The sequence below is a fragment of the Herpailurus yagouaroundi genome, unplaced genomic scaffold (assembly GCF_014898765.1).
Source record: "Herpailurus yagouaroundi ecotype Mexico unplaced genomic scaffold, PumYag 141, whole genome shotgun sequence".
NCBI lineage: Eukaryota > Metazoa > Chordata > Mammalia > Carnivora > Felidae > Herpailurus > Herpailurus yagouaroundi.
The window spans coordinates 42,899,104-42,919,476 of NW_024412396.1; the positions used below are offsets into that span (position 1 = coordinate 42,899,104).

The 20,373-nt window shown below is 42.0% G+C and overlaps 1 protein-coding gene across 2 annotated transcripts in view; it reads right to left on the minus strand.

The window, feature by feature from the left end:
- Nucleotides 1-20,373, minus strand: part of ZFYVE26 (zinc finger FYVE-type containing 26) — a 66,738-nt gene that overhangs the window by 34,409 nt on the left and 11,956 nt on the right. For both annotated transcript variants that reach the window (XM_040477494.1, XM_040477493.1), the window contains 13 exons: nt 19,596-19,759; nt 14,901-15,104; nt 13,092-13,703; nt 12,766-12,852; nt 10,212-10,280; nt 9,348-9,499; nt 7,020-7,221; nt 5,558-5,821; nt 3,641-3,760; nt 3,370-3,534; nt 2,584-2,802; nt 1,838-1,940; nt 237-982 (listed from right to left, as the gene is read on the minus strand). In XM_040477494.1, the coding sequence (XP_040333428.1) occupies nt 237-982; nt 1,838-1,940; nt 2,584-2,802; nt 3,370-3,534; nt 3,641-3,760; nt 5,558-5,821; nt 7,020-7,221; nt 9,348-9,499; nt 10,212-10,280; nt 12,766-12,852; nt 13,092-13,703; nt 14,901-15,104; nt 19,596-19,759 (3,107 nt within the window). The remainder of the gene's footprint in view (nt 1-236; nt 983-1,837; nt 1,941-2,583; nt 2,803-3,369; nt 3,535-3,640; nt 3,761-5,557; nt 5,822-7,019; nt 7,222-9,347; nt 9,500-10,211; nt 10,281-12,765; nt 12,853-13,091; nt 13,704-14,900; nt 15,105-19,595; nt 19,760-20,373) is intronic.

The following is a 20,373-nucleotide window of genomic DNA, read 5'->3' on the forward strand; positions in this document are numbered from 1 at the left end:
TGGTTATGAGTGCCCATTCTAAAGGTAGATGGAAAGGTAGATGCCCATTCTAAAGGTAAGCTCTGCTCCTATCCTGGGCAAGTTTTCTACCTTCTGAGCCTCAGTCTCCTTTTGGTATCATGAGATACAGTGGCACCTTTCTCTAGAGTTACTATGAAGATCCAATGCAATGATACACTCACTGAATGCTCAATGTTATTACCACCAGGGAAGGGGAGGCATAGCTTTCTGCTCACCACATGCCGCGGCACAGCTCAGGACCGCATCCTTTATGTTGCTCAAGTCATCCACATCCCGCCCGTACACTTCTGTGAGCTGAAGGGCTTGGGGCCAATCTCTGGCCACCAGGGCTTCCTTGAAGGCCTCAGTAAGCACGTCTAGAGCACTGGGAGAGTGCAGGCCCAGGAGGACGGTAGACAGACTGGCCCGACCACAGAGACTCACTGCCAGGCTCTGCCCCTGCTCAGTGGACCGTCGTAGGGGCTCCCAGGCAGCCACGAGGGAGGCCTTAAGCATAGGGAACTGTTCCAGGAGGCGTTCACACTCCTGGGCTACCTGCTCTGCGCTGAGAGGCACTTCCCTGCGGCCACGAAGCTCCTTCCATGACAAGCTGGGCTTGGTGAGCTTTGACCCCTGGGAAGCTCCTAGACAGGCCACTGTGGCCAGCAGCTTTGAGCGGGACTTAAGGAAGGCCAAGGCAGAAGAGGTAAGGGCTGGGAGTGATGAATCCCTTGTGGAGGAGCGGGGCTTTCTCTCCAATGTGGGATTCCCAGTTGGCTTCGGGGAGCTCAGTGTAGAAAGTGGGAGGTCATCCAGACAGTGGGAGGTGTGCAGCTGGACCATGACGCCCAGTTGGGTCACAAGGGATGATGTCTGCTGACTTTGCTGGGAAGAGCAAAGGGCAAGATGCTCACAGCAGCAGTTAACAATGACCTTCGGCACACTCAGGTTGAGCCCCTCTCGGGCCAGAAGGACTGCCAGCCTGGACGGAGAGAAGCAGAGGGCATGTAAGACCTGAGTGCACAGGTATATCACCCAAGTTCAGAATTTTTTTATGCTTATACAATCTAATGTAAATGCAGGCTCTTTGTTATTCTTACTCTCTCCCTCTCCCCCCTGCCTCCCCCCCACCCCCAACCCCAGACCAAAGGTAGCCTATTAGAGCCACTGCTCTGCCCTTGCTTTTTCATTTGATTACATATCTGGGAGAACTGTCCATATGCCCCTACAGAGAGACCACCTCATTCCTATTTACAGCTATACAATATTCCATTATAGGTGGAACCATAATTTAACCAGTCTTTTATTAGTGGACAGTGGATTTTTCTGATCTGTTGCTACTAGATATAAGGCTGTAATAAAATGACTTTGGATAAACACCATTTTTCACATGTCAGTAAAGCCACAGGATAAATTCCCCAATGTGATTGCTAGATCAAAGGATATATAAATTTGTTTTTTGTAATAAATATAGATAAATGTCTTCCCACAGGGGCTGTACCAATTTATATCCCACCAGCAATCCATAAGAATGCTTGTTTTCCTATGGTGTAGTCAACTCATGAGCTATCAAATTTTTGGATTTTTGCCTATTCATGAATGAAGATTCACCCCTTAATTTTATGCTTGCAACATAAATGTTGCGAGAGGTGGTGAGAGAGAAACAACTGAAATTGAACTTTAATGTAGCTGTGTAAGAGTAAGTGCAAATTAAGGGAAAAGTCTGGAAGAAATCCCTACTCTCTGTACTGAATTCAAGCACCACCCCACTGAGCACTCCTTAATGAAACCATTAGGAAGGCCCATCCATGCTTAACTCCCACAGAGTAGTTCCTACCTGTCTGGGGGAACTTGTCGCTCAAGCAGGAGGTGTGACACAAGTTGGGAAGAGCTCTGTTGCAGGAGAACAAATGGATTTCCTACCTTGACTTCCATGTGATCTGCAAAGAGAAACAAAGTGACCTTGGTTTTCACCAATGACTGCAATAGCTCAGAGCCCTGTTTCCCAGAATTAATAAAGAAGTGCAGTATCAAAATGAAGACTATACTGATATAGTCAGTAATACTTTCTGACTATAGTCAGAAAATACTTGATATTTTCTATGTAAAGGGTATTCTCAACATGACGCTGACCACAAGTTGACACCTTACCACTGCTCTAAAGACTTCCAACCACAGACAAACTTTAGTGGGTAGGTTTGGCCCCAAACAGCTCATCCTGCTCTCTTAAATAGGACTGAAGTGCACGTAGTACTCTCTCTGTGGATTCAAGCAAGAACCTGGCCCTCAGATCATAGACATGATTCGTCTCTGGGTCCTCAAATCCACAATGGTCTGAGAGAGGTGTTTTTGCCATTAATGCAGTCAAAATTTATTCGGTACTCCCATGTGCTGTACAGCTGTACCCAACAGTGAGCAAGCAGGGATGAATAAAACACAGGGATGAATAAGAGGGGACCCTATAAATCTAGCGTTCTTGGCTACTGCTGCACCCAGAACCTCTTAATTGAGCACCTTTCCTCTTCCCTACCTTAAACACTTGCAGGCCAGTCACAACTCCCTTTCCTCTTTCTTGCTACTTACCGGGCTCAGAACTCAAACTCCGAAGGAGAACCGCGGCCATGGTGCTGCAGTAACTGAAGAAGGTGCCTAGGTAGTCAGTCTGTCTGTTGCCTGCTAGGGTCTGTCTGCCCAAATTCTTCTGGAGGAGCTGAGTCTGGATGTGCACAGGGTGGGCCTCTGCCTCTGGAGCTTTCTGGGCTGCCTGCTCCACCAGTGAGGAGAGTGGAGTACTCCTGGGCTCTGGGAGGAGTTATGGCAAGAGAAGGGATGGAGGCCTTAGTCTCTGCTTCCAGCTCTGGGTCAATGGGGCATCCTATAGCTCGGGTGCTATGCTTACAAGGCAGCTATAAAGTCCTAAATTGGTTGCCCTTACGAGTGATTCTCAGCCAGTAAGAGCTTTGAGTGTGCAGAAATCAGGGTGGATAGTCCTGTTTTCACCCCAGTGTCTCTGGGGTGGAATGGCTTGATGAAGAGCACAGCAATCGTTTAGGGAAGGTTGATAAATATTTACTGAGTACCTTCTGGGTGTATTTCTCATTAAGAATGAGAAAAATGTTTAAGTCAACAAAAAAAAAAAAAAAAAAAAAGAATGTGAAAAATGTATCAGCTAAGGGAGCATTAAGCATCCCTTCACTTGAGGGGCTGGGAAAACAGGTGGAATTAGCTGTGAGACATGCCCTGGCTAAGAAGGGGCTTCATGAGCCCAGTTCCAGAGTCCTAAGCCTCTGCCCCAAAGTGTTCCTTCACTCTCGGCTATCCCCTCTCCCCAGCTCAGCCCTCATCTGCTGCTGCGAAGTTGGGCCGTACCTGGCAGCTGTAGAGCCTCTCTCAGCGCCTGGAGGACTTGTTCCAGCTGCTGGGACAGGGTGGTGTGGCCGGCGACACAGTCCTCGGTTAGGCTGGGCCAACACATCTGAAGCAGCTCAGCTATGCTGCACCGCGGAGGGCCCCCTCCTTTTTCTTCTACACTCTCTGTGGAAAGCAAATGAGAAAAAGTGAATGCTGATGCTGACCTAACGCTCCAAGTTTAGGAGAAAACAAAACAAACAAACAAAAAAAAGGGAGAAAAGCAGCTCACCCGATTTAGTTTGTCCAGCTGATATAAGTGGATAATTGAGAATCTTACTGATTTGCTGAAGAACAACAGGAAAACCTCGAATGCCATCAGCATTGAGGAGTACCTGGTCTAGCCGCCGACCTGGAAATGGATTGAAGGAAGAGGGAATGCAGAAAAAATAAGGCACTTTCAGAGACTGATAACACAGTCTTGTACTTACTTGTACAGTTTTGTTTTCCCCAACATTAAAGAGGAAATAAATTCTGTGCCATTTTGGTGACAGCCAGCTTACCTGGTTTATTCAATGTCTGAGGTTCCAGGGCTACCTCCAGCCTGATGCCTCAGCTGCAAACAGCAGCGGGCACCCGGTCTCTGGCACTCTATGAAACTCCTGTCCCAAGCCAAACACTTGTGTGGATTTGCCTTGGTACAGTCCTCAGCTGAGAACTTGAGCTGGGATCACGTCTGTCTTCTCTCTTTGCCTAAAGGGGCATCTTGACACCCTGACTAGACTATAAACAACTTAATGGACAGAGATTATTCCTTGTATCTCTTGTACCCCCTACACTTTGGATAATCTGGAAATAAGACTAGATACTATTGATTGACATGAAACCATTTCAGCTATTAACAGTTTGGATAATATCTCCTTTCATTTTTGGATGAGTACTAGAAAAAGGGGAGGGAAATTGTTCAATAAGAACAGCATTGCATATGCCACAGTATACTTTCTTAGAAGGTCTATGTGAACATTAAAGGACATTTTAACAACAGCTCAGAAAGGATTTGTAGAGGCATGCAGAAAAGAGGTACCACAACAGGCCTGGGGCTGCTATCCTTAGAAGGCCTGCCTGCAAGGTTGCCACTGGCTGGCATCTACAAACTTGACTAAATAATGGTTTCTGACACTGATATAGAGCTTGCCCTAGATGATAAGAGTGGCCAGCTGTGCCTACACTGTTTGTACAATGTGGTTTATGCTGAACACCTGTTTCCTTTTGAGAATCTAGAATTTTGGTACACGCGGGGCAGAGATGCGCCCCCCCCCCCCCAAACAAAACAAAACACAACAAAATGTTGGGCATTGAGTCTCTGAGCTTCCTTGGATACACTTGTCACAGCTCATTGCTAGAGGAATTAAGCACATCCTGTGTGAGTCCACAGGGAGAAGACTCCTGGAAGCTATGCCTGGCTTCCTCCGGACTTTATCCCATGAGCCTTTTCCCTTTGCTGATTTTGCTGCGTATCTTTTTGCTGCAATAAATCTTAGCCAAGAGTATGACTACATGCTGAGTTTTTTAACTTCTCCTAATGAATCACTGAACCTAGGAGTGGCTCTTATATCATGACCTATTCACCTTTCATCTCTCCTTACTACTGAGAGAGAGGTGCTTTGTCCAACGTTTGGTGTATCACAGATGGGTGGAGAGTGGAACTTTGCCTAATTCTTCACATCCCTCTACGTTCATATACCAAATTCCTCCAAGAATTCAATATACACATTCTGGGACATTATTAACCCAAGGTACAATCCTCCCTCTAACTGTGATCCATGAAATATTCCCTTACACCTGGTTTACGAACTCAAGACTGTTCTAGGTTTTAGATTAAGTGGGGTTCATTCTTCAGGAGGCATGCAGTCTGAAGGCACAAATTCCACTTACATCATTTTTGAATATATATTTCTTCCTTGAATTTATCTATAAACCAGAAAAGAATTTCCCTAAATTACTGCAGACTGCCAAGTCTATTAAGAAGACAAAACTCTCAGACTATATTTAAGCCACCAAATTGGACATGAGGAAATTAACTAATAATCCTTTTTCCCTATCTCTCCTACCCCAAAAAGCATTTTCTTCTAATCCAATTTATCAAGCATCTCAGAAACCCATCCCCCCATTTGAGAATTAAGGAATACAGCTAAAGAAGCACACTCACCCCGGCTCTCAAGGCTAATGTTTAGACGTCGTTCAGCTGTTTCTAAGAGCTGCTTGCAGGTTTTCCAGAGCTGGCACTGAGAGCAAGCTAGGTCAAATGCAGCCATGGCAGGGGGACTGAGGTCTTCCAGAACCTCTCTCAGGGGAGCAGTGGGCTCCACCAGGGTGTTGCTTATCCAAAAGTCCTCCTGGAGGGTGGGGATGGGTTCTCCAGCGGTGCTGAGTAGCTTGTCAGTCACATCAGAGATGGAGTAAAATACCATTCCTGGACACCCAGCAGTAGAGTAAAAAGCAAGAGGTTAAGATGATTCTTACTACCACTTGTATTTTGAAAAGTAGTTATTTAAAAAAAAATGTTTGAGGGGTGCATGGGTGGCTCAGTTGGTTAGGTGTCCAACTCTTGGTTTCAGTTCAGGTCATGATCTCACAGTTCGTGAGTTCGAGCCCTGCACACTGGGCTCCACGCTGACAGCACAGAGCCTGCCTGGCATTCGCTCTCTCCCCCTCTCTCTCTGCCCCTCCTCTGTGCTCTCAAAATAAATAAACTTAAAATTAAAAAAAAAATGTTTGACATCCTTCTGCATGGCATTATCTTTTATGCATATTAGTACCATCATTACAGCCTGGTCTTATGGCATGAAAACAATGTTACATAAAGGAAGACCCAGAGAAACTCAAAATGGTAGAGATGATTGGGGGCTTCTTCCCAATGGGAGCTAAAGAAGGGAGCTGAGAAGTAACGAGGTGACTCTGTGTGTGCTAATCAGAAAAGATCTCTAAAACGCATTGCTAAAAAAAAAACAAAAACCAAAAGGTAGAAAACAGTACTTATTCTTAAAAGCCCATTTATATTAAAAACAAAAAGGATGTGCATACATTCTTTTGACTAGGTACAGAGAATTTCTGGGAGAATGTAGAGCAGCAATGTGTGATGGTACTTGATATGTGGAACCTAGGTCAGGAAGAGGCATGGAAATGTGGGGTAGGGTTCTGCCCTCAAGAAATATCGAAAGGATGAGCTTCTGCACTGCTGCCAATGCTGGGCATTGAGGCCTGTGAAGCCCAGGCTGTTGGCATGATACACAGCTTCTTTGCTTTATGGAAAAGCAAAGTAACACGCTTTCTCTCTGAATAACTAGATAGGAAGGAAACAAATTCCTAACCATTGCCCGGAGCCCAAGCTAGTGGCCATCAAAAACACATGGGGGAAATGGCGTTCACACTCTTCCATTTAAATCCCACAGGAAGAGCTTAACGGAGTAGCTGAAGGGGCAGGTATGTGACCACCCAGCTTAGGGAATTTGGGCACAGCTAGAGACCGACTCTGTGTGTGTCAGGACTGCTATGCTTCAAGGCAAGTGTCCTGCTCTGGATTTCTGCTCACCTTTATGAGGAGCCTGTGATTTGGTGGCTTTTCCCCTGGTACCCCCCCTCCTCCAGCGCCCTCACCGCCCTTGTGGCACCTGCTGCTGCTGCGCTGCCGATGGCTTGTAGAGTCGAGCGGCCGCTGCCTGTTCTCCGAATGGTGCTGCTCCCGCCATCTGAGTTCTGGTTTTCAATCTTGTGCTCTACCCGGGCCAGTTCCTGGATCACCTCCTGGTAGCGTTCCACAAACATCAGTTCCCCTGAGCTGGGCGAGGACTTCAGGTTGAACATGAACACCACCTGCCACAGGACAGCAAGCATGGGTTGTGCTGGTGCTGCAGAGTTGGGGACTCTAGAAATATGAGATCTTGCCCAATATCAGACTATGGCCCCAAGACATCTGCTTTGTAGGCTTGTGAGAGAACCGAATATTAGAAGATTGGATCAAATATAGAAATAACTCATAAATGTCAGCAAGAAAGCCACTAGAGCCCCAGTAGAAAATAGGCAAAAGATGTAGATAATTTCAAAGAAAAAATACATATGACTCCTATACAGATGAAAAATATTTTCCCTTACCAGTAATCCAGGGAATTTAAGAAACATTAATACCGTGTTGCTTCTATCACAATGACAAACTGTAAAAATAAACCCTCATGGAGTGGTGGTAGAATGAACTGTCATAATCTTTTTTGAAAAGCAATTTGATAATCTATAAAGTTTTAAAAATGTGTATAGTCTTTGATTTAGTAATTTTTATCAGAAACTCTTAAGGAAATAATTCAAAAGACTTAATGTCTAAAGGTGATAATCTTGTCACTATTTATTACAACTATTCCATGGTTGAAAAGAATCTAATGTTGAGTAACAGGAAAATGGTCAAATGCAGCTACTTGATCAGACTACTGTGAGGTCACTATAATCAGTTATAAGGCAAACATAAAAAAGGCTCTATGTAAAGTTTTAGACTCACAATAATCTTGGCTATAGAAAAGTCATGCATAACTTGGAAAAATACTGGCAAAAAATACACTTTACCTTTAAAATTGGTAATTCTGGACAACAGGGTTAATACCTATTAATATTTTTTGGTAGTTTCTTACAATACTCATGACTTACTCTGTAACCAGCTTAAGAAAATAGAAATTTTATTTAAAAAAAAAGAAAAGAAAAGAAAAGAAGGTCAAGGCCCCAGGAAAGGAAGAGGAGGTGAGAACATTTAGGAGTAAAGCCTCTTGGAGGTGGGAAGGTGGGGTGTCCTGGCTGATTTCCTCTCTGGATTTGGGTGTAAGAAAGGTTAGCAAGGGTCCTGTTCTCCCCCAGAGGGTCAGAATTATCACTATCATTCAAGTATGGGATCTAAAATGATCAGAGGAAGTTAAACCAAGATTCTCCCACCACCTAGATTTCTCCTCAATTTATTCCTCAACAACTGAACTCATGTGAAAGAAAAATTCTGAACTATGTATTAAGGGACCAGCCCAAGTGTGATAAATATACCAAGAGAGTTTTAAAAACCAGAATAGATTTTTATGCTATTAAATTTAAGCAATTTTTTGTAGAGGATTCTTGCATTTCTCAGAGCTTGTACATAATCCTCTTAACATTCCCATGAGGTAGGACAAGCAGGTAGTATATTTCACTCCAATTTTCCAATGAGGATATCAAATTTCAGACAGGGTAAGAGTCTTTCTGACCTCTACCTGTACTTTTCCCTATATAACATGAACATCCTAGTTTGGTACCCCCTCTACTTCTTGTATAGTGAATTGGCATTCTAGTTATTAAAAATTGTCTGTAGGGGCGCCTGGGTGGCTCAGTTGATTGAGCATCTGACTTCGGCTCAGGTCATGATCTTGCAGTCCGTGAGTTTGAGCCCTGCGTCAGGCTCTGTGCTGACAGCTTGGAGCCTGGAGCCTGGAGCCTGCTTCAAATTCTGTGTCTCCCTCTCTCTCTGCCCCTCCCCCACTCATGCGCGCTCTCTCTCTCTCTCTCTCTCTCTGTCAAAAATAAATAAAAACATTAAAAAAATTAAAAAAATTGTCTGTATTATGATTTTTCACTATATGAAAATACATATGTGTTCACTGAAGGTGTTCAAGGAAAGAAACAAAAAAAAATGTTTTGAAGTGATGGAATTGTGGCTAAATATTTTCTTTTATCTTATTAAAACACTGTTTAAGAGAAAACCCCAATGGTTCAAGAGCTTAAATCTCCAGGATGAATCTTGAAATCCACAACGGTGAGGACTGGGTCTTGATACATGGATACCCCCGCAGGTGCTCCCAGAGGCTCTGGTTGTACACACATCTAGCTTTACCTGAAGCCCCATGGGCCCTGGACAGCTATAGGCTGCCTTAGTATTCTTTACTAGGATGAGGTATAGCCTGGGCAGCTAATACCTGCCACACGTGTACTCCCCTTACCTGGTGGGCTTCTGCAAAGTTCCCCCGGAGGATGCAGGATGCCAGCAGTGACTCAGGTGGAGAGAACATCATGGGGATGACTGAACTTTGAGACTGAGGCTGCAATCGGCCATCCAGCTCGTTCCTTCCAGACACAGTGTTCAGACTTCCTTCTGTTGGGACACAAGAATGTGGGTGCCAAGGAAGCACTAGAAATTGAGGGAAAACTATAGTGCCGACACTTCCCACCAGGCTCTTATATCTTCAAGGTCCTTCTCTAAAAGTTCTGTAAATGGGGCTTAGTTTTTCCACAGTTGAAGGGCAAACCTATGCTATCATCTTTGAATATAAGACTTAAGGACCATTCTTGGGTTATTCACCTCTGTTTCTGCTGATGGGTGACTCAACTGATGGTAAAACAGTCTTTCCCCTCTTCCCCGCTGAAATCTGTTTGGCCTTCTGCAGAACTAACTTTTTTCTTCTTTTTTAAAATGAATTGAGATATAGTTGACAGATAACACTGTATTAGTTTTAGGTGTAAAACATAATGACTTTATATATGTATATATTGTGAAATGATCACCAAAATAAGTTAACATCCATCATTATACCTAGTTGTAAGCTTTTTTCTTGTGATAAAATTTTTAACATGTACTCTTTTGGCCACTTCAAATATAGAATATGGTACTGGTAACTCTAATACCATGCAGTGTATTACATCCCCAGGACTTATTCATCTTGTAACTGGAAGCTTGCATCTCTTAGAACCAACCTTCTTGAACACAGGCATGAACTGTTCAGTGCAGGATTTTACACCATGGTGTAGGGCAACTCTGTATCAGGGCAAAGCCGCTTGAAGTTGGTAACTGCTTGGGACCCTCATACCTGAAGTACTTGTGCTCAGCTCACTACTTGTACTTTCCAGGGATGGATTGGAACCTTTGTCCCGGCCATCTAGAGGTATTAGGAAGAGAGAGAATCAACCATCAGTTCCTTATAGTGTGGAAAGTGAGAGGTCAGCTTGAAGCCAAGGTCTGGGTAGTAAGAGTGAGAGGGTGATGGGTAACTATTAATTACATCTGTGCTCTTTCTACAGCAAACACTAGTTTATACAGACCAAAGGTGAAGGGTGGGCTTAATACGGCCCTCGTGTTCATATGGGTTGTAGCTTATACCAGTGGCTTCCAACCTGTGGGTCTTAGAGCCACAAGTTACTTCTAGGGGCCAGCAACCCCAATCTGCTAGTAAGCACTGTCAATATTCTGAGAAAATAGAAGCACAACTATTAATACCAGGAAGTGGTAGGGTGCAAAGGAGGGCCACAAAATTTTCTGACATAGAAAAAGGTATCCTTGAAAAGGTAGGTAACCAAGTATAAGACCCAGTCTGCCAAAGGCCATGATATTTAAAGCCCTGGAGGAAAGCTTCTTCTCAACACCTGCTTTCCAAAGTGCTAGGGCTTGTGAATGGAGGCTTGCTATTATTTAGTGTGGTCATGGGAGGGTGCTATCAGCACCATGCATAGGAGGCTCCTTGGTTCTCTGTTTGGAAAGGAACAGACAGTGGTAGGAAAGAGAAGATAAATTGTGCGTTCTTGGGCTGGATGGGTCAAGTGGATGCAAACTATTTTGACTCAAACCCATTAGCTGGGCAGCTTAAGGGTCTTAACAACTCAGTCTTGAAGTTTGAAGGTTTCTCGTGTGGTATCCTCCACCCTACTTGGTATGTTCACTTTTTTCATTGCTGCTTAGCTAGAGCCTACTCATTCTTCTGAGCTCAGTGCAAGAGTCAACTCTTCTGAAACTTCTCTCTCTAACCCTTCCCTAAATTGTAGACTATGCTGATCTCTTCTAAGAGATTCCTTCTTCGGGCCATTCCTCAGTACAGTTTAAGTTTTTCATATATACTGTCAATACAGGTAATTTACAAATTCTTTGAAGGCAAAGTCTTGGTTCATGGCTCATTCACAACCCTCAAGCTACCTAGCATTGTTCAGCACATAGGAAGCTCTTATGAATACTTTGTTGTTTATTTACTTATTTACTTATTAACTTATTTATATTTAACTTAATTTTTAAAGCTTTTTAAGGTTTTTAGAGTTTATTTATTTATTTATTTATTTTGAGAGAGAGCATGCACGGCATGTGCAGGGAGGGTCTGAGAGACAGGGGGAGAGCCCAAGCAGGCTCCACACTATCAACACAGAAGCTGACATGGGGCTTGATCTCACGAATTGTGAGATCACGACCTGAGCGGAGATCAAGAGTCGGATGCTTAGCTGACTGAGCCACCTAGGTGCCCCAAGACTTTTTCTTTTTAAGTAATCTCTACACCCAATTTGGGGCTTGAACTTACAACCCTGAGATCAAGAGTTGCATGTTCCATCGACTGAACCAGCCAGGTGTCCTTTCCCTTAATTATTTAAAAGCCAGCACCAAAAACCATAATGGAAAATTGAATATCTAAAAATGTAATACTACTGAATAATGATCCTGTTTAAACTCCTTAAGAAAAACTCATAATCGAAGCCTAAAGACAAAATAGAGAAAAAACTGTAGCACATGACAGAATTTTTTCTTAACGTGTAAAAAGTTTCTTACAATTCAGTAAGAAAGCAAACCAATCGAAAATATGGACCTTAGAGATGAACAGGCAGCCCAAAGAAAAATATAAATGGCCAATATATACATGAAAAAACATTCAATTTCAAGCTAAAAATTAATATTAAAATACTAAACATAAAACATAAAAACCACTATCATATTAATAATACTGGCAAAGATTTTTTTTCAAATTGATACTACTCATTTTGGATGAATGCATGTGCAAATAGGCACTCATGTATAGTTGGTGGGAATATAAATTGGTCCACCTTTTTTTAAGGCAATTTTTTAATATCCATATTTTATATCCATATATCTTTGACCTTGCTATTCTACTGCTAGGGACTTATCCTATAGATATAGTCACACAGACATGTATGTATGAACAGACATGTATACAGGGTTATTTACTACAGCATTATTTTTAAGAGTAAAAAACAGGAAAAAATTTAAATGTCCACAAAGGGTATATATAACCATGGAATGCTAAGCAGTCTTTAAATTACAAGGGGAGAAAAGGTCTCAATACATAGTATGATACATCTGTGTATTTAAAAGCATGTAAGTGAAAAATACAATCAAGGCTTTCAGTATGTAATGGTAAATACAGTATGAAGCATCTGTATATATAAAATGTGGGATATGCTTATATTGCATGGGAAATTTCTGGAAGGAAACTATTAGCAAGGTTACCTTGGGGGAGTGGGTCTAGGATAATCTTAGATCCCTTGTGTTTGTTTGGATCATGTGCTTTATTTTAAAGAACACTAGACAAGTGGAGCATCCCACTTGCCTGGTGCATCGGAATGAGGCGTGGGGAAAGCTCTTCAGATTACCTGGCCGGCTCCTTCTAGTCCGACGCCCCCGGCGGAGACTTGGGTGCCGTGTGGCAATGGGCCGGTATCTTCGGGAAGGTTGTTCCTCTGAAATGGCAAACAACAGGTCACAGGGAGAGTGTTCAATTTTGATTTGACCCATCTCCTGGGGTCACTGGTAGGAGAAGATCTGGACAGGCTCTGAGACAGGTTTCTAACACTGGTTGCTACGGTAATACGCCCTGAGTTAAGGTGTGACTCCCACATACTCCTTGCTCTCTCCCACATTCCTGGGATATTTTTCCGTCCTCACTTTCAGGACCCACTGGCTCTCCATCTGCTCTCACCTGAGCCCTGGTTGCTTGATACCACCTTGTATCTCCACTGGGCCTCAGAAAGAACCTTGGAAAACCGGTGCAAGCGGCTCTGCAGTCCGTCTCTGCTTCCAGAGCAGCTCTGGCCTTCTGGCAGCTTTGGCTTCTCAGGGGGGTTGTGGCTACTGAGTTTATCCAGCTGCTCCTGGAGAAGCCTGAGGAAGGCCCCTATTGCAAATTCATCAGCCAGGAACCCACTGATACCACTAGTAAAGTGCTTTAGGTCCAAAAAGCTGTGCCCATGGGGCTCTGGGGAACTGTCTTTTGGCTCTGTCTTCAGACAGCTTGGGATTATGGAAGCAAGGCTCCTGGGGACTCCCTGGCCACCCCGTTCTGACTTCTTCTCAGGTTGTGCTGTGTGCTGAGGGCTCTCTGATGGTGACCTCAAATCTATCAGGCCCTTCCTCCCAACGTCATCATCCTCAGCATAGTCCTCAGGCAGGTAAGGCTCTGGGTGAAGATCGGCAGAGGTGATGAGGAGCAATGAGAAGATGTTTTCTAGAAGTTCCAGGCACAAAGAGTCAGGAATACTGCACAGATACTGTTGACATCTGGCCAGGTATGCCGAGAAGAGATCTGAAGCACCTAAAGAAGCATGTGTGAGAGAAGAGGCCAGAGAAAGAGAGAAAATGCAAATATTAGAAACATTACTTGCCAGACTCAACCATTCTCACAACTTTAACTCTTTCATTTTTTGATGACTAAGGGAAGCAGTTATAGTCAGAAAAATATGAGGCTAGTCAGCCCTGTCTTTTCATGATTTGTGGAAAGATTTTGCTACCTTAATTAAAAGTACAGCTTACTGAACACTCATCATTTTGTTTCTGTTCTTTAAATATTATTCCTGGAGTGCCTGGGTGGCTCAGTTGGTTAAGCGTCAGACTCTTGATTTCGGAACAGGTCATCTCGGCTCAAGTCCTGATCTCAGAGTCGTGAGATCAAGCCCTGTGTCAAGCTCTGCTCTGGGCATGGAGCCTGCTTAAGATTCTCTTTGTCTCTCCCTCTGTCCCTCTCCCTCTCTCATGTGCCCTCTCTCTCTAAAATAAAAAAAAATATACATATGATTCCTCATCTCTGACAAGCACTTTGTATTTCAGTTCTCGGAATGAAGGTAGCACGGAGACTCCTCATCCCTCAATTCTACTTGCATTCAGTCTTACACTAAAGGTGATCACGAGCTACCCAGATCTCTTAAGAAATACCATTCTCAGAAGTGCAAGTCTATTCCAAAGCTGCATGGGAGAGAAAACTGACCCCTAGTCACAGAGGGCAAGTTAAAGAATTATAAGTTATTAAGAAAAACGAAACAGGATAAAACATGAGGTTCTGTCATAATGTAGGTTGTGACCCATGATATTGACTCAGAGAGCTACGTTAAAAAAAAAAAAGAAAGAACAGAAATATATCAAGACTGTGCTCCACTTGGAAGGGTATTATTTCCTAAAACTTAGCATATATATCTCATATATATATACACATATATATCATGGAAATTATATACCTAAGTGCAAACATGAATGTGATATAAGATGCTATTTTCACTGTGGGTTGTAGTTAAAAAAAGCATTCAGAAAATAATATACTATGTGAACAGACTCCGTTAGAACTCAGCAAATCACTTGTTTTCTCCATGTCCTTTTGATTCACTCAGGCTGATAAATGGATGAAATTATTCCTGGGCATAATAAAACCAAGGCCACCTCCCAATCCCACGAAGAACTCACTGGGACAGGCTGTTACCAGCTTATGTGAGTGATGGGGTTCGGGGGAGAAGTGCTGTACCTGGGGAGGAGACAGAATCATTTGCTGGCTCTGCAGCCAAGGCCAGGTCCTCAGAAGGGCTCTCTCTGCATTCCTGGCACTGGGAGTGCTGGTGTGAGTTCACACAGAGGGCATAGATGGCATACTTCATGGCACAGAAGCTCTGGTACAGGGTCAGGTTCTGACACCGGCTCAGGTGCTCAGGGACTGGGGCATCGGCTGAATCTGAATTGTAGAGAAACAGGCAGAACATCACAGTAGGGTGTCTCAGGCAGGAGCTGCAAGTGTGGTTGAAGCAAAGACACACTACACTTCAGGCTCAGTGTTCTCATCCTCTCTTCTTGCTGTCAGTTTGACTTGCGCCCTTTCTGGGCCCTTTCCTCCAATCAATATCAACGCGCAGTCCCTCTGTTTCCTTTTCCCAGCAGCTTCCCTTCTACATGGCTGTTCACTGTAGCCTTCATGGCCATTTAACAAATCTTTCCCTTATATTTCTTAAAATACCTGTTTTCTTTTTTAAAAAAATTAAAATGTCAAATTAATATTTAGTCTACCTAGTGTCACATTATACAAGAGATAGGCTTAAAATGCATTTAGACTGAGTAATGAGAGTAAAGGCAACAAAAAATTAGAAACAAATATTTAACATTTTTAAGAAACTACTAAAGCAGAAATCAAGAAATCACAAACTGTTGAAATTCTTTGTACTCTAATTCTCTAGTTTCTCCTTAAAAAAATTTTTTTTTAGGGGCACAGTTAAGCGTCCGACTTCAACTCAGGTCACGATCTCATGTTTGTGAGGGCTCTGAGCTGACAGTGTGGGTTTCTGACATTTTAATCTGTCCCTAATTCTTTCCATAGCAAAAATATAACCTGCTCAAACCATCTATATGTTGCCTACAAGAGACTCACTTCAGACCTAAAGACACCTGCAGATTGAAAGTGAGGGGATGGCGGGGTGCCTGGGTGGCTCAGTTGGTTAAGCGTCTGACTTCAGCTCAGGTCAAGATCTCACAGTCTGTGAGTTTGAGCCCCACATCAGGCTCTGTGCTGACAGCTCGGAGCCTGGAGCCTGCTTCATATTCTGTGTCTCCCTCTCTCTGTGTCCCTGCCCTGCTTATGCTCTGTCTCTCTCTGTCTCAAAAATAAATAAAAACATTAAAAAAAAATTAAAAAAAAAAAGAAAGTGAGGGGATGGAAAACCATTTACCATGCAAACAGAAGTGAAAAGAAAGCTGGGGTAGCAATACTTATATTAGACAAAATAGACTTTAAAACAAAGACTGTAACCAGAGACAAAGAAGGGCATTACATAATGATACAGGGAATAATCCAACAAGAGAATACAATAACTGTAAATATTTATGCACCCAACACTGGAGCACCTAAAAACATAAAGCAACTATTAATAGACATAAAGGAAGAAACTGACAATGATACACTAATAGTAGGGGCCTTTAACACTTCGCTTACATCAATGGACAGATCACCAGACAGAAAATCAACAAGGAAACAGCGGCTCTGAATGACACATTGGACCACATGGATCTAACAGATACATTCAGAACATTCCATCCCAAAACAGCAGAATACACATTCTTTTCAAGTGTACATGGAAAACTCTCCAGAATAAATCACATGTTATGCCACAAAATAAGTCTCAGTAAAATCAAAAAACAATGAAATCATTTCCTGCATCTTTTCTGACCACAATGGTATGAAACTAGAAGTCAACCACAAGAAAAAATCTGGAAAGAACACAAATACATGGAGGCTTAAGTAACGTGCTGCTAAACAATGAAAGAACCACCAAGAAATCAAAGAGGAAATAAAACATGGAGACAAATGAAAATGAAAACACAACGGTCCCAAATTGGATATAGAAAAACCTGTTTCAAGAGGGAAGATCATAGCAATACAGACCTAGTTCAAGAAATAAGAAAAATCTTAAATAAACAACCAACTTTACACTTATAGGGGCTAGAAAAAGAAGAACAAAGCCCAAAGTCAGTAGAAGTAAGGAAATAATAAAGATTAAAGAAGAAATAAATGAAATAGAGACTAAAGAAACAATGGAACAAATATACCAATGAAACCAGGAGCTGGTTCTTCAAAAAAATGAACAAAATTGATACACCTTTAGCCACACTCATCAAAAAAAAAAAAAAAAAAGGGAGAGAGAGAGAGAGTGAGCTAGACAGCATTCAAATAAATAAAATCAGAAACAAAGGAGAAGAAACAACTGATACCATAGTCGTTTATGTTTAATATGAGAGAATATTATGAAAAATTACATGCTCACAAATTGGCAAACCCTGAAGAAATCGATAAATTCCTACAAACATATAACCTTCCAAAACTAAATCAGGAAGAAACAGAAAATTTGAACAGACTAGCAATAAAACTTCATTAGTAATTGTAAAACTCCCAGATCCTGGACCAGACGGCTTCACAGGTGAATTCCAGCAAACATTTAAAGAAGAGTTAATAATACCTATTCTTCTCAAACTATTACAAAAACCAGAAAAGGAAGGAAAGCTTCTAAATTCATTCTATAAGTCCAGAATTATCCTGATATCAAAACCAGATAAAGATATCCCAAGAAAAGAAAATTACAGGCCAGTATTTCTGATGAACATAGATGCAAAAATCCTCAACAAAATAGAAAATTGAATCCAATAATACATTAGAAAAAATGTATTCACTATGATCAAGAGGGATTTAACTCCAGCAGGGATATAAGCGTGATTCAATACTCACACATCGATCAACGTGATATATCACATTGACAAAAGAAAGAATAAAAACCATAGGATCATCTCAACAGACGTAGAAAAAGCATTTAAGAAAGCACAACATCCATTCATGATAAAAACTCTCTACAAAGTAGGTTTATAAAGAGCACACCTCAACATAATAATTAAGACCATATATGAAAAACCCACAACTAACATCATATTCAACGGTAAAAAACTGAAAGCTTTTCCTCTAAGATTAGGAACAAGACAAGGAGGTCCACTCTCACCACTTTTATTTAACATGGTACTGGAAGTCCTAGCCACAGCAATCACACAAGAAAAAAAAAAGTCATCCAAATTGGTAAGGAAAAAGTAAAATTTTCACTATTTGCAGATGACATGATAATACTATATATAAAAAAACCGTAAGACTTCACCAAAAAGCTATTAGAACTGATAAATTAATTCAGTAAAGTTGCAGGATACAAAATATATAGAAATCTGTTGCATTAAAAGAAAAACATACAACCTGCTCAAAAAAAGAAAAGCATTAAATGTAGTAAAGCAAAAAAGAAGAAAAGAAATATTACCCATGATCCTACCAGCTAAATATAACCATTGTTACATTCTGGTGTAAGGCCTTTAACAGTTTTGCATACATATGTGGATATGTATTTAAATTGACTGTAATGATATTTTATGCACTATTTAATTTTCCTACTTCTTAAATATTATAGTACAAGCATTTGATTATATTCCTTCATGGACTAAATTTCTGATGGTTGCAGAGTTCCACTGAATGAATCCCTTCCCTAGGGATTCTTCTTGGGCAGGGCATACAGTACTTAGGGATGCTTTGCTACTATGATGTTGCAACAAACCCGTTTATGTATATACTTCCTAGTGATTACTTCTTCCAGGAAGTAACCTCAGCTTCACCAAGATCAGGGTGATATGAAGAATAAGACCGATACTGTTCTATGCCCCTGGCCTCAATATGGCATTACTGATCAGGGCCAGGACTTGCAAGTACTTGCATGACCCTGAGAGTGAGTAACTCCTTATATTTTGTACCCCAGATGCCTCTCTTGCCTCAGCTTAATCCCAGTTCTATTAATGTCTTCTTTTGCCTTTTCCAAGTTCAAGTTCTACATGTGTCCTGGTGGGTCACCAGGAATCTGATTTAAAATACTTCTCTGGAAGCCTTTTGCACGTGTATGTCGAAAACAGTTCTAGTTCCTTTAGGAAATCTGGTAAACAAATTGCCTACTTTTCCAGAAAAAAATATAGAATGTAGTAACACTGGTTTTCCAATTAGTGGCAGGTCCTTTTAAAAAGTAAATCAAAGCAACATATAGGTTGAGAAACATCTATTGACACATGAAAACATTAGTTTCTCTGAAAGCTAAGTGTCCCTAGCCTGTGTTCTATGTTATAAAGTGATTTTTGGAAGCAAAAAGAATTGAGTTTTAAGCAGAGATCCAAGGCTAAAACAAGGCTTTATTATTGCTTTAGGCAAGTCTTTCTTCTAAACTTCATGTGTTTAGTACATTATGAAGAAGAGACGAGAGGGAAAGGAAGCATAGAACCTGCTAGGAGAAAGCTTATAAAGCACGGAAAGATTCACCAAGAACTTGCATAAATATTGTCAATGACAGTGTGAATGACAAACTCAGAGAGCAGGTCCTAATTCCGCTTCACTGGGATGAAGGTATATGAGTGGTTCCTGCGATGGTTCCACAAGTACAAAGGTTTCAATGGGACTGTTCTCATAGAATTCCCTATACCTCACTGAGAAAGGAGAGGTATGCACCCAACATCTCATAATCTGATTGGGGCAAATACGGACAATTTAGCAGGTGTCTGCTGGACCACCCACCTTGACAGATCACATCTAGATAAATCCTGTGTTAAAAGAAACTGGTGTAGGACTGTCTTAAGAGGGAAGCTTGACCAAGTCACTCCATCGCCAACTCACCATGCTCTTGCTGGGGGTCCTTGGCTGGCACCATCTGTAAGAGCTTGAGAACATCTTCCTCCCTGAGAGCTGGAAGGTTGGTAAGGTGATGGAGAGAGTACAGCACAGAGTGGTTGTCTCCACCATGTAAATGACATAAGAGATCTCTCTTTGGTATGGGGTTGCTGAAGGGCAAAATTGAGAGGATGGAAGAGAGTCAGTTTAAAGAATTGCTCTAAGAAAGACCATCTCTATTCCCTCTCGTTCTTTCTCTCTGGCCCAATACAGCATAGGTTCATTTCCCTTAACACTAAATTCTAGTTGGTCTGGGATACAGCAGAGCATTTATTTACTGTTAGGAAAGTACATCCACCGAGTCAGCTGTACTTATCCAGAAAGGACCTAGAAAGGGCCTTTTTGGTCAGTAGGATCTAGAAAGAGCCTATAGATTAGGCTTCCCAATTTCCATACTCTTCGTAGCTAAGAGCTGACCCAAGCTTCTCTGCTTTGCTTTGAGTAAGGCCACTTCCTCTTCTGCCTACTCTACTTTAGGAAGTGTTGGTCATGTGTGTGAAGAACAAAACATGAACCTGGATCATGGGAAGATCTAAGGCTAAGTTACCAGGGAAGCACAGCTTTGCACATAGTTCAATATGCAGCTGTTGAGAATAATAAACTTGTGATCCAGGATAACACATGCCTAAGGACGTGGACCACATTTACTAGCTGTGTCACTTTAGGCATGATATTCAACACCTCTAGGCTTAAGTTGTTCCACCTTTAAAAGGAGGGCAATATT